This window comes from Rhinolophus hipposideros (genome assembly GCF_964194185.1).
Source record: "Rhinolophus hipposideros genome assembly, chromosome: X".
In the NCBI taxonomy this organism is placed as follows: domain Eukaryota; kingdom Metazoa; phylum Chordata; class Mammalia; order Chiroptera; family Rhinolophidae; genus Rhinolophus; species Rhinolophus hipposideros.
The window spans coordinates 4,249,684-4,264,483 of record NC_138046.1 but is presented as its reverse complement, the minus strand read 5'-3'; the positions used below and the strand labels follow the sequence as shown (position 1 = coordinate 4,264,483).

The following is a 14,800-nucleotide window of genomic DNA, read 5'->3' as shown; positions in this document are numbered from 1 at the left end:
TGACTGCATTCCTGTGGTTGAGAATATGGACAAGTGTCATCTACTTGAGACACGGTAACCCCACAGGTCACTTACGTTTTGTTTAATGCTTTCATATAGGACAGAAGAGAGGGAAAAACTTACCTTTGTGTAGTAAAAACCATGTTTCATTTGTTTAAACTTGAATTCATTGCTGTGGGGGACTGAGAATTACCCACTAAGGTTTTAGTATTGGCCTCTCCTTCAGAACCACTCAGAAGGACTCAGACACGGATCTTCTTGGAGAAAGGCAGTTTTTGACCAGGTAACTTCTGAAGCTCCATCCTAGTCCAAGGAACCTATGAGTATTTGAATGGCCAGGTGTTGAGATGATAGCCTAAGAGACTTCCGGCATCACTGTCCATCATTTCTCAACAAGAGCTTCAGGCACAGGGAAACTGCTGCTTTGTGTTGCAGAATGGGGCTGGGTACATGTCCATGTGATTTAGAGAGACTCCTAAGTAAATGGAAAGAATGGGGGGAAAAGACCAAAGAAGCCTGGTGTGATACTACTGATCACTATCCCTCGCTTGTATATTCCTTTCAAGGGCTTTTTATCTTTTGTCTAATTTATATCATCACTGACAACAGTAGCTCAGTAGTATGGGTGATGTTCTTCTTTACAGATGAGAGTGAGGCTCAGAGAACTAGAGCAAATCCCATCAGACTGCTTGATGTTTAGTCTGTTTTCATTATGGTTCTCTCCCTTTGGATAAGGTAAGGTCATAGGTCTGGATTCATACCATTTACTTGTTCCGAAATTGATGCCTGACCAGCACCCTGAGTTAGATACTTTAACCTCAGATTTCTGCCTTCATCCTTCCCTCATGTCGACATAACCCATGAGATTGACTGATTCCAGAGAACTGCTCTAATTCCTTAGCAGGATCCATAAAGGTTCTAAGTCCACATGACAGGAAACCCTACAAACATTATCCCTAGGAGAATTCCCAGGAAAATTCAGCTTCTCACTGACTGTATTAAGCAATGAACAATAATAGTTAACGCATGTAGTTTACTCCTCAAGACCTCAGAGTGCTGCCTTCCAATTTCTGCCAACCACTGATGTGTGTCGCATTGTTTCTCTTGTGTCTTTCCAGTTTGGAGACTGCCAGGGACCATGTTCTGCCCATTGACTATTACTTTCCACCCCAGAAGACATGCCTGATATGTGGAGATGAAGCTTCTGGCTGTCACTATGGAGCTCTCACTTGTGGAAGCTGCAAAGTCTTCTTTAAAAGAGCTGCTGAAGGTAACATTTCTTGCACACTCACTTCTATTTCCCTTTCTCCTTTACTTCTAGAGAGAGGCACCAATTTTCCAGGGCATAGGATTGTATCATCTCAGGGACAAGGTCACAGGCAGGGCTGTCTCAAAGAACGTAAGATCCTAAAGAAGCACGTTTTCATAGTGCTGGTCCCCTGGTATCAGCAGTCTTGGTAGTATAGGCAATATCGGTAGTAAAGATGGTCCCAGCTGGTGCTTGGAGCTTGGTGGGTCCTAGGAATGAAAGGAAAATTAATTATTTGAAAAGATTTAATTTCTTCCCTGCTTGTTTAATTTCCTCCCTCCACTCTGCTGCCTAGTGAGAGAAAAATTTGTTCTTATTAGAGAGGTTAGAAGTGGAGAAACCCCAACTGAGTCTCCAGCCTGTTCTTTAGTGAATAGGAGACTGTTCCTTAGCGAAGGCTTCCTGGCTTTGGCCCCAGAAAGGAAGGGTTCTGGCCGTTCAGCAGACCATCAGTCGCTGCACCTGCTTCCTCCGGCTGCTGCCTCCTTGAGGCCTCTTTGCATTAATAGCTCCCAGGTAGATAAGAACCCAGTGTGATGAAACAATTTTATTCTCCTCTCCAGAGACCTGCCCTCGGGGCCTGCCTATTGGTACAGAGCCCCAAGCTAAACTGCCTGTAATATTGGGCTATTTGGCCTCAAGCCCTGGCTCCTTAGTCTTATTTTGCTTAGCACAGTTCACGTCACACAGTATCGACTCCTTCCCCCACTTTCCACAAAAGACGTACTTCCTTCCAAGACCTTCCCTCTCACTGGCCTAAAACTGTTGTGTTCCAAGTAAGAACCGAAACAGACAGTCTTTCCTTACGTAAGGGCTACAAACCCTGAGGAAAGTCTTGAAAGTGGCAGGTACGTAAAGCCACACCTTTCACCAGGAAAGTGATGACACCCACTAGAGGACAGCAGAAGCACCAGAGAGTTCTTGGCATCTAGAGGAAAGTTAGAAAGTGGGTGTCCTGTGACTGGTATCCCCACTACTAACCAATTGGAATGATGCTTGTCTTTTCATCATTTTGGCCAGGTGGCCGGAATACCTGTAAAATGGAAAGCTGTGACTTTGGTTTTTACCAGTCCCTAAAGCAACAAGGAGAGCGGTAGCATTTAGTATTACTGAGAACATGCTGCATGGTTGACCCTTAGCCCTGAGTGGCGCCCTGAGTGGTGCTACTGCTTAGGCTGGGCTGGTATGAGGTCTAGGGTCTCAGTGCCTAGGCTCAGGCAGTTTGGAAAGAAACACAGAGAGCAGTGCCTTCCTTTCTTAAGGGTACTTTACAGAAGGATGGCTGTCAGAAAAGGAAGTGAGGACCAGCTCCAAAGACTTCAATATACCCTGCTTTCCCAGGGCGAACCTGCTTCTTCCACACACCCTGTCATCCAGTAGGCCCTGTCTATAGAGCAAAGAATGAAACAGGCACCTATCTACAGCTAGTGTGTCAGTAAGCCAGGCACCACAGTAATAGCAGTTATATCAGATGGCAAAAGAGTCCAAATAAGCAAGCGAACAAGCAAATTCAATACACAGATTAGATTGCATGTGATGCTGCTTCTGGGTTTTACAAATCTGGGTCACGATATTGTTGTTTCTGGAAAACCTGGGGCGTAATCAACCATATTGTGAAAGGGAAGATTTTGCTGTCATAACATATTCCACATGGGATCTTTCTGCAGAATTTAGGGCTGAAGGAGGGAGACAGGCAGAAGTACAGCTGGCAGGGCTGCCTGGGAGGAACTCTGCTATGACGTGGATCTTGGGCTATTTGAGAACAGGGAAGAGAGAGAGGAGGGAGGGAAGGGTAATCACTCAACTTACAGAGCACTTGGAAATCCAGCAGGTCTCAAAATGCTCCTGACCCTAGAATCCCTTAAATTAGGGAAACTTGGTTGTATTTTCTTTGAGAAAATGAGCCTCTGTGAGCTCATGGAACCAAATGCTCTTGAATGCTTGAAATATGAAAAATCACCAATGGATTCCTTGCAAAGCTATGAAGCCCCTTGGTTCCTTTGGAATATGCACTACAGGTTGGTTCTGAGCCCTCTCAGGGACAGGATAAGATGGTTAAAAAAAACCCACACAAAACAAAGGAAAAAATTATTGGTGTTTTCATTCTCTTCCCACATATAAAGCTTGGTGGCTGGAGTGTACTGCCATCATTATCTCTATATGAAGGCAGGGGGCTGTCTTATTACCCTCACAGAACATTTATTGATTTGTTTTTTTCTCCATTTTTACAATGTGTCTTTATCACCCAAATGGCCTTTCTGAAGGTGATTCTGAATCTGCCTTGTTGAAACTTAGAATTCCACCTGTCTTGGAGAGAGTAGGAACACAAATCTTTCTCATTTGTTTGTCATTGTCAGTTAACTCAGACTGAGTATTCAGTGTTAATTACTACTTTATTCATGGTTTCAAAAATCTCTGGACTGGGCACAGGTACAAAACTTAAAAGCCTGGCACGTCAGCCAGAAATCCATTTCTAGCTTTGGTAGTTCATAAAGCATGAGGCTTTAATGCTGTCATTGGTAGAAGGCTCAGCACAGAGTCAATTGTAATATAGCCAGGTTTTCCTGTTGAAGAGAAAGAAGAGGAGAGAACACCACATTTTTTCATTGTCAGTAATGTTGGGAGTTTGGGGTGAGGGTGAGGCCAGTCAGGGAAGGATATGAATATTTTGAGATAAAAAAATAATGGTGTTATGCCATGGGGGTAAAAGTACTAAAGTGTGGTTGATGGAAACTTAGTGAAGGAGTGAAAGTGTGTGTGTGTGTGTGTGTGTGTGTGTGTGTATGCATGCATTCGCATGCGCGCTGTTCAGGGGATGGTTTGTGGGTTAGAAACAGGCATGAGGAGAAGCAGCTAGCTGGTGGGGTGGGTAAGATGAACACAGAGGTAAGATGGTAAGGCATATTGGATGCTATCTAAAAGGCCAGGAAGCTCAAGGAAATTTATGCCCATACACAGAGATATGAATACGTTCAGAGGGGTTTTGGTTTTGTGCCCTTGGATATGAAATTCTCCCCTTCGGACCGCTGTTTTCCTTGTCTGTAAAGTAGTTAAACTAGATATTTTTTAAATGTTCTAAGAGCTGAAACTTTTTGTGATCATTCTACAAATGATAAACATCATCACTATTATTTCAGCAAACACATGTGCATTTATGCCTGCATGTACTTTGGGTTTTGCCTTCCTAGGAGATGGCAAATCCTAGCTCCCATTCCCTTAGATATCAATGTCCAGATGGGGATAGTCAGCTGAGAGAGAGCGCTGCGGATGGACCGGGTGGAAACTCCGTACTCTGAGAGTCCCTTTTCCCCAAGCATTGTGACCATGGCTGGATAACTTCCTTTCTTCTCCATTTTCTCATCTGGAAAAATCAGAATGTGACTCCCCATCTCTACCTCATCATGTTTCAAAGAGAGTTAATTAGTTCATCATGTGCATTATGTGCGTAAGAATTTACTATTTTTCAGACATTTTCTAGTAAAACATTGGAGATTGTACATCCATTTGTTTGGTACACATGGCGCACTGTTTGGTACACATCATAAAATTGAAAGTGTAGTTTACATTCTGAACTCAAAGAATTACACCATCCTCACTGATGTTTACAATATGTCCTAATGTAGTATCCTTGGCAAATTTTATATAAGTATGGCTTTGATTCTCTCTCTTGCCCCCAGGTTTTTGTGAGGGAAGAAATGTAAGTGAACCCTCATTGAACTCTTTCTGTCCTTTAAATCCACTCTTTCCCACCTCAACTCATGTGGAATTGAATGTTACTTCTTGTTTGGAGTCTTGCAGAGAAGTTTCGGTACATATCAGTGTCCTCTTCACTCCATGACTTTTGGGGTAACATTTCTCAGAGGCCATGTAACTCTTCTGGGAGGGTCTACATGCAGCTTCAACGGAGCCTTGATCAGGTATCTTTGGCCAAGGAATTGACTGATCTTGATTGCACGAGTCCAAGACATCTTTTCACAAAGCTCTTCTTATCTTTTCTCTGTCTCTGGTTTTATTAAATGTCATACTTTAGATCAGGGGTTGGCAAACTTTTTCTGGAAAGGGCCAGGTAGTAAATACTTTAGGTTTTGTGGGCCATGTGGTCTCTGACTCCAGTACTCAACTGCCTTTTTGGCACAAAAGCAGCCCTAGACAATATGTAAACTAATAGGAGTAGCCATATTCCAATAAAACTTTATGGGCACTGAAATTTGAATTTCATTTAATTTTCACATGCCATTAAATACTATTTTTCTCTAGATTTTTTTTTCAACCATTTGAGATCTAAAAATCACGCTCAGCTCTTGAGACACACAAAAACAAGTGTCACACTGGATTTGGCTTTGTGGACTGTAGTTTGTTGACTCCTGCTTTAGATGGTCGCTCCTGTGATTGCAAATCTGTACAGTAAATTTCACTCCTTCTTCTCTCCTGGTATTTAGTAACTTCCTAAATTATCTCATTTTAAACATGAGTCTGAGTTGACCAGTCAAAATTTGCATGTCTTGCTTTCCCAGAATGCCTGGCCTGGTGACCTCCATGTCCTATGCTATTTTTTCACTACACAGGAGAAAAAGAAACACCTATTAATACTAGAAGAGGATACCTTTTTTCTTATGATCTAGTAGAACGCTCCCCCTTGCAATACCCAGAGGAGAAGTTGGAAATATTGCACATATTTTCTAAGCTTTTGTACTGTAAGTGTGTGGATAATTATGAAATATATACAAATGAGTTTTGCTGGAAGCTACATATACTCCAGATGTTAAAGAGGAAGGGCTTTGGGAACTCTGATACTAAGTGTGATGGAAAAACTCTGTCTCGTAGAAATAGGGCCCAGGTGGCAAGCTGAGTTATGGATCTGCCATGTATTTCCCCATGAATCCTTGTCTCTACACATTTGCTGGCTTAATTTGGATCCTCCCCATGACGAGACCAGGCCACAGACCTGCAGAGTCACGCATTCAGCTCTGTAACTCATGGCAGTTGATGCCCACCCAAGTGTCTTGTTAGTGCCCAATAAGGGAACCATGCCAAGAATTTGCCATTGCTGCTTTATAGTGCTGCCTGCTTATTTATAGCATGAGCATTTTATGAAGCAATGACTAACAAGAAGTTGCTATGTCACCTGCAAGATCTGAGTCCATTGCCTTCTTTTGCCTGGCTTTCCTGTTCCCTAGTCTGTTCTATTTTTTAAAGCCCGTCCATATACGACATCCAGAAGCTTTTTCAATCCCTCACACAATCTCTTGGTAATTGTGAAACTCTGGGGGGTAGATGTTTGCAGTTGGCTGCTACTGCAAGGGTAACTGTTAAACCCAATTTTTCTTCAGAGGTAGGAGTTATTTCTAACTTCTCTGAACTCTAGTCCCTTGGCAAGAAACACCTTGTCCCTCAAAATAACTGAACTCTGTGAGATACTATCATTTCAAAAAGTACTAATTTCAGTTGTAATAGCCATGTATGCATGCCCTGGAACCTATTATTCAGGTGTTCACACTCTCTTCACAGCTGGGCAACTGCTCTCAGCATTGCAAGGAAGTCAGGTGAGCTTTGTACCCACACAGAAGAAGAAACTTCCTCTATGCAGAAGAAGAAACAGATTTGGAAGTGAACAACTCTTTAGAGAGGAAACAAGGCTTAGACTTCTCAGTCCCTATGCTTCCAGTCTCAGCTGTGACCCCTGAGGTGCCCCAGTGGAATCATCTCAGCCCCTGGCTAAACCAGTGCCTGTACTCCACTGTGTACCTTGTAGGAACAGGCCTGGTAGTAACCTACTCATGCGTTCAGCCAGTGGACACTTACTGCGCGCTTAGTCCGCATGGGGCGTTAGGCTCACATACGCCTCAAGGAGCTTATGATCATGACCCTGGACATCTTGAAATGTCTTCAGTGGGTGAAGGACCACCATATCCACTCTCCATTTGAACCTGCCAACCACCTGGGACAGAAAGTGAGGTCATCCTGGTCAGTAAGCAAATGAATGCTTTGCCAGTTAACCAACTGGTAGTAACTGGAACAGCTGGAATTTGAAACCAGGTCTTCTGTGTCCAAATGTAGCAGTCACTCTGTTACAACACAGTTGCCCTTCAAATAAATAAACAGACTAATTCAAAGTCGAAAGAAAGTTCTATGCCTAGGCAAACAAAGATGACAGTGAAGAGTAACAACAGAATCAGAAATTAGAGAAGGAACTTAAGAAAGACATAACTGCTGTGGGGAGAAACCAAGGAGCCACTGAATAGAACTAATGTCACAGGGAGCTTGTCTTCCTGAGAAAGCCCCAAATGCTGCTGGTTCGCCGGCAACTCTTCTTCTCGAAGTAGAATCACGGACAGGTGAACCATAGTCCTTAAACCAATCCCTAATCTTCAGAGACAAAGTTCTGACTCCGATGAAACCAGGCTTGGTAGCTCTTAAACTTGCTCTCATCACACAATCACCAAAGAGAAAACATTGTTTAACATCTGTGCTCATGAGAATTTTGCTCCTCATAAAGGATGCGCTTAGAGACAGAGTGTAAGAATACAAACGATAGATCCAATGTCTTCCATGGGGCCAGAAGAAAGAGAAATCCACTTCATTCCTCTTCAAAGTCAGAAACCAGAAAATATTTTCTTCCAGAACAGGTCTAAAGAGTCACAAAGGCAAAGTCTCATTCTCCTCTATCAGTGTTTTAACATTTTGATCTTCCTGTCTTTCATAGTATAGACAGACCTTGATTTCACTGTGGTATTTGGATGTGGGCTCTGCAGACTGTGAGCCGCTCACAATTCCGTAAGTTAGATAAGCACATTTCTACAGCCGCATGGTCATAAGCTCTTCCACTTTCTGGAGAGTTGATTCAGTCATTTGTTGAGTGATAATACATAAAAGATTTGCAGTGCTGGGAATCATAGGATCTTTCATTGCTAACCTGTTAAAACATGAAGGAAGGGAACTTAGAAATCTAAAAATCTGTCCAAAGCCATTTTGTGGATGAGGAAACTGAGGCCCAGAGAGAGATAGTGGCTTTCTCGGGTTCATGGAAAGTAAATGGCAGAAATGAGGGCCTTCTAGACATTTCTTGTTTCTTGTCTGATAGGTTCTACTGTCTTACAGCCAATCAGCAGAGCCACAGATTGTTACCTTGAAACCCCCAAGGATGATGTGAAACAGGATAATAAACATTTAGCAGAGTCCTTGGCTCCCAGATGGTGCTCAGTCCCTGTTACTCCCCTCTGTCTCTACCACTGTGTGAGAGCATCTTCTGGATCTGTGTGTCTTCCCCCAGTAGGGGAATGAGTAATAATGGTTATCTGTGAGGCAAGGGCTCTGTGGGGTACGTTTTTGATGTGAAAATTCTTGCAAGGTTTTGTTTGTACGTACGTATATGGATTTCTTTTTAGGAAGAGTTTTCATAGCTTCCATGTGATTCTCATAGGTTCTGTAACCCACAGCAGATTGCAGACCACCACTCTAATCTTTGATAAGAAATTTATAGACTCATAAGGGAGTAGACTGACTATAGGGATATCCAAAATGGCTATTTGATGACTGGCACTTTCCCGCCATGGCATCCATTTATTCAACTAAGAGTCAGTGCTTACTTACTGTGTACATCAGACCTACACCAGGCACTAGGATAAGAGATGAACAAAAACTATTTCTTGGGAACTCAAGATGTATTAATTGCTTTATAGATGTTTTCTCATTCAGTCCTCACATCGCCACTATGATGTAAGTATTATTACCCCCCAATTTGCAAATGAAGGAACTGAGGCACAGAAGCCTTAAAGTGGCTTTCCCAAAGTCATACAACTAATTGGTGAAGTGAGTATGACACAATGTCCCCAACATAACAGTGAGATAAGTACTGTGCTGGAAGTAAGTCTGTAATCCGTTGAGCAGACAAACTAAGAAAATAAGTTGTTTTACCTAGAAAGTTTGATAGAGCTTCACAGAGGAGTTAAGGCTTGACCTAGGCCTTGAGAGATAATAGTTTAGCCGATGCAAAAGTGTAGGAAGGGAACTGCAGAAAGGGGACATAACTGACTGAAAACAAGACTGCATGAAAGCACTGTGGAGTCCAGAGGTGGTTAAAGGAGCCACATGAGGTGCAGCAGGTCCCCTGACCGCTCTCAATCAGCCTTTTGTGCCTGCGCCCCTCCCCCATGCTTTCTGGAAGCAGGCTGGTATCTAGGTAGTAGAACAAGAGGCATTGCAAGAGCACCAACTAGGACTCTGGTTCTACTGTTGATTTACCATGTGCCTTAGGCATGTCTCGTTCCTTCTTTGAACCTCAGAGAGGCCATCTGAATAATAAAGTGGTTGGACTAAATGATCTTGAATGTTTTAGGAATAAATCGGAATAAATCGGTAGCTATCTAAACCCTTAACAATAAATCTCTAAAATTTTATAGATCTCCAGATGTGCCCATTGTCCAATGGTTCATTTTATGTGCATCAGCCTTGGGAAACAGGCACACCTGACTTCAATCCTTAGCTCCAAGGCCTAATAGACACGTGACCTTGAGCAAGTCACTTAACTGTTCTGTGCCTCTGTGAGGATATAATAGCTCACATGGCTGTTGTAAGAACTAAATGATGTGTAACGCAGCTCCTGGTGCCCAGTAACGTTTGATTCTTTCTCCTGGAGTGAAGCCTTAGTCATTGGCACACACACTCTTGTGGTATCCCCTGGGTAGGCAGAAAGGAAAGATGAGAGATGATATTGTGGTAGTCCCTGGGTTAAAGAAGGCCTTGGTTTGGTGTAATGTTCCCAGACAACCACTTCTCTTCAATGTTGCTTAATTAGTGATCAGAGTGCCAGTATCATTTGCATAAGAATATAGGGAAGGCCGGTCTCTTCCTCCTCTTTGCATCCAAGGGTGCTGCAACAGCCCAGACAGCCCAGCAAGCACAGGTTCATTGCCTCTCCTGAATTCTAGGCATTTGAATGTAAGGTGTCAGAGCTCTCTGTGTATCTTCATCCCCATCAAGATTTGTCTGAGCTCTTTGGTGAATTCAGGTCTACAGCCACAGGTGAGGAGAAAAGCTAACAAAGGTCATAAATTATCCTTCACATTCTTCAGCCATTGGTTTCCCTTGTCCATCCAGAGGCGTGTCTTAAAGTATGTTGAGGCCAGATTCAATAGAAACCTGAGCTAGCACCTGTGTAAATAAATTTTTGTGCTTCTTTTCCTGAAGCCGGATGGTTATTTTTAAAAACCAAGCCAGATTATCTTTTATCTAGAGTGCTGTCTCCCACATTTTTAGTGGACCCTTTGGAGGAATGTGGTTTGGTTATACTGTTATTGTTTTGCTTTGTGTGTGTGTGTGTGTGTGTGTGTGTGTGTATACGTGTGTGGTGGGGACAGACAGTTCTTTCAAAAACATGTCTTGGTATGGCCTATGACTGTACTGTATTTAAAACGAAAGTCTGGCGATACACCAAAATTCATTCTGCTTCCCATAGATTGGCTTTACATCCCTCCACCCCCACCCTCCCTTCAATTTTGAACCTTTTAAAACCAGCCAAGCCAAACCAGCATGTAACATACTGCTTATCTCTAACTGCTACCCGAATCACCTTCAGATCTTATCCAAAACTCTATGTGGGGAGGGGTGTCAGCACCCTGCCAAGGTTCCCCAGGGCCCATCAGTAGGTAGCTATGCAGTCCTTGAGATGCTTTAGCTCTTCTCAGCTTTAGAATACAGACAGTGTTGGTCCTTCATTTGTGTTGCTTATGACTAAAGGCCTCCAACTTCCCACTCTCCTGCAAGGCCTCTTCTGCCTCCTGTCCTGGATAGCCTCCATGACTCCCCAAAGATTCCTCTGTCACCTGTGTCACTTGGAAAGTATTTTCTTTGTCTCTTTTGCAATTTGATGAGGACTAGCCAGCAAGTTTAGATCCCATGGAAGCAGAGACAGATGTAAGAAACCAAAGAAAGGAGTGTGGAAATGTGGAATGATTTTTCACCAGTCTACTGAGCCCTGAGAAGATTGTAAAGTGCTCTCCACCCAGGAGCCCTATTGATAGTGGTAAAAGACTTTATTTGAGTCCAACGTTTGTTAACTGTGTGACCTCGGGAAAATGACATATCCTTCCTGAGCCTTAGTTTTCTCACCTATAAAGTAGGGATAATGATAACCACAACCCAGAAAAGTTGCAAGGATTACATGAAATAAGGCAACTAGAAGTTTCCTTGCATAGTGTCCAACTTTTGAAAACACTGTTTGCAGTACCTCCTAGTGCATGAATGAAAAATCAGCCCCACATCAAATTACAGCAATTTCTCAGGGGTCCCATGATTTCACTGTAGGAGAAACACTAGTGTGATTAAATAATCTACCTGTTGCTGTTTACATGGACAATTTGATAATAATTCTTTACAGACAGGTGGCGTATTTCAGACATAATTAAGAATATACCAGTTTTTCGGCAATGCAGATGTGCTCATTCCCAGCTACAAAGAGTTGTCTATAGGAGTTGTCTAAAAGGAGTTGTCCAGAGGGATGATGAGCAACACGGAACTCCCTAGGCCCCATCTCCTAGTTAGAGGGAACTCCAGATGATAAGTGTTTGTATTCTCATAGTCTAGTACAGGGAAGAAGGGCTGGAGGGGAGTAGCTTTCACCCATTCATTTTTTTCAAGTATGTACTATGTCAGGCCTTATGTGGACCCAGAGTTGACTGTGAATTGACCCTGTCCTCAGAGGGCTTCCAGTCTGGTGGGTAGACTGGAAGTTCAGCTAGAACTTTAAAACTGCACTGAGTATCTAAGTGCAGTGGAGGCAGTGTGATGGGACAGGAGAGAGAGAAACCTACAGGCACAGCTCCTCTTCCCCATGGCCCAAGGGCAACCTTGATCAAATCCAGCACAGGTTGAGGGGCTTGTCACCATCAGCGGCTCTGAAAGCCTTAGTAACAGCATCACAACAAACAATACTGATGATGGTAATCATAACAGCTAATATTTACTGTACATTTTCTGTGTTAGGCACTAAATGCTTACTTAGTTGTCACAACAACCCTAGGAGGTAGTACATAGGTATTCCTACTACCCTTAGTTTACAAATGAGGAAACTGAGGCACCGAAGACTAAGAGAACAGGAAAGGAACTAATTCATCTCAGTTGAATAAACCGTCAACATCTGTTATATAAAAGGCTTTATGCTAGGCCGGCCTGGTGGCTCAGGCGGTTAGAGCTCCATGCTCCTAACTGCGAAGGCTCCTGGTTCGATTCCCACATGGGCCAGTGGGCTCTCAACCACAAGGTTGCCGGTTCAATTCCTCGAGTCCCGCAAGGGATGCTGGGCTCCACCCTCTGCAACTAAGATTGAACACGGCACCTTGAGCTCACCAGATGGCTCAGTTGGTTGGAGCGTCCTCTCAACCACAAGGTTGCCGGTTCAACTCCCCCAAGGGATGGTGGGCTGCGCCCCCTGCAACTAGCAACGGCAACTGGACCTGGAGCTGAGCTGTGCCCTCCAAAACTAAGACTGAAAGGACAACAACTTGACTTGGAAAAAAAGGCCTGCAAGTACACACTGTTCCCCAATAAAGTCCTGTTCCCCTTCCCCAATAAAATCTTTAAAAAAAAAGGCTTTGTGCTAAGTGCCAAGGAGAGAGAGATGAGTAAAACATAGTCTCACTCCAGCAGGAGCCCCAGATAAGCATATAGTGAGGCAGGTATATTCTTGGCCTTCTGCTCGATTCTGGAAACTCAGTGATGAATGAGTGTGTACACAGCCCCGTTCTCAAAGATATCAAAGCCAAGTGGGGGCTATCTATGTGGAAATAAAGATTAAATAATGCTGTGATAAGGGTCATAAGAAAGATAAGTGCAGCAACTGATTGGTTTAAATCAAAGCCCAAAAGAAACAGTTGTGTTAAGAATTATGGAGAAACATTGATTTAAACCAAAGCCCCCCATAGTGGTTAGACATTTACGTAACTTACAAAGTGATCCCCCTGACTAGTCTAGTACAAACCTGTCACTATACATAGTCATGATAATATTATTGACTATATTCCCTATGCTGTACTTTACATCCCTGTAGCCACTGTGCTGTACACCTGAAACTGTATAAAATATATTGAAAGTCAACTTCAATTGAAAAAAATTTAAAATAAATATTTAGTTTTGTAAAAAATAGAACAATATAAACATAAAAAAGAATATCAAAGCCCTGTCCCACCCACTCAAATTGTTATCTAATTTTATTCCAGCTCGGTTCATTGTTTTCCATTTATCATTCTACCCCTACAATGGATTATCAGGATTTTTTCCCACCCAAGGATAACAAAATGTTGTGGCAGGCCACGCAGCAATATAGTTGCACTATTTCGTTATCCCATCACATGCCCACACATTGTTCACTTTCTCACCTTTACTCAGGCTACTGCCTTGGCCTTGAGCACTTTTTCTCCACATCTCCATATCCTTTAGTCCTACCTTCCTTCAAGGCCTTGCTCAAATACCTTCTCCTGCATGAAGCTTCCACCCCATTGAAAGGTACCCCAACTCCTCCTATACTCCAACAGCACGTTGGGGGAGCCACTCAGTGGTTCTGTCCACTTCCTGCTTTATCTTTCAGTAATGTCCTTACCCATCTTTTTTCCTCTGCTAGACAGAGCTCCTTGGTAGAAGGTTCACTTTGCTAAAGCTATAATTTTGTTTTAAGTGCATTGGAAAGCTCTTCTGGGTTGCATTATGCTGGTGGGCTTCACCCTTTAATCTTAAACCTGTGAAATTACATCAACTATCCAGAGACGTATACTTTCTACTAATGGCTTTTTTAAAAGCCCACCAGTTTAACACAACCACTGACTAAACTGTGTCATTTCTTTTAGGTCTTGCCCTCATGCATGCATAATTTGAAGAGTTGTAGTGTTTTCTTTCCTCATACCTCTACTGTTGGATATTTAGATTGTTTATATGTACTTAAGTTACATTCATATACATTCCTTTTTTTTTCTTTTTAAAATTTCCTTAAGACTCACTTTCACCAGTGGAAATACTAGGTCAAAAGCAGGGGTTGGAGGTGGGAGCATGTGGTGGGAAGACCTTTACGTATGGTTGGGGCATTCAAGGAATTGGAGGGAGGCAGGTGGCTATATAAACAGCCAAAATCATGTGTTATGACTTAAGAATTTGTGAAAGGCCCTTCTGCCTGAAAATATCTTGCCATGCATGATCTGTCACAGTGTCTGAAACACCTACCATGTGTAGAACTGTTTGGGAAACCTTTTCTTCCCGGGACATATTCAGCCATTATCAGGGAATATGATTGGAAGTTCAGTTGTCAATATGTCCCCTGGCAGGACTCTGGAGGCAGAGAACACCAGTCTCATAAATTTTGAAATGGATAGGGGATTCAGGACAGGTTCTGAGCATAAGGTACTTGTCTGGAATAGGAAGGCTTAGAGCATCAGAGTGGCAAGCTCTGAGGATCAAGGGTCACGTGAAGGCATTTGGCATTTGGTAGGAGGAAAGAACAGAAGGGGA

The 14,800-nt window shown here is 43.0% G+C and overlaps 1 protein-coding gene across 2 annotated transcripts in view; it reads left to right on the top strand.

The window, feature by feature from the left end:
• AR (androgen receptor) overlaps nucleotides 1–14,800 on the top strand; it is a gene marked incomplete at its 5' end in the record, with an annotated part of 181,457 nt that overhangs the window by 109,563 nt on the left and 57,094 nt on the right. For both annotated transcript variants that reach the window (XM_081041939.1, XM_081041938.1), the window contains one exon: nucleotides 1,119–1,270. In XM_081041939.1, coding sequence (XP_080898065.1) covers nucleotides 1,119–1,270 — 152 coding nt within the window. The remainder of the gene's footprint in view (nucleotides 1–1,118; nucleotides 1,271–14,800) is intronic.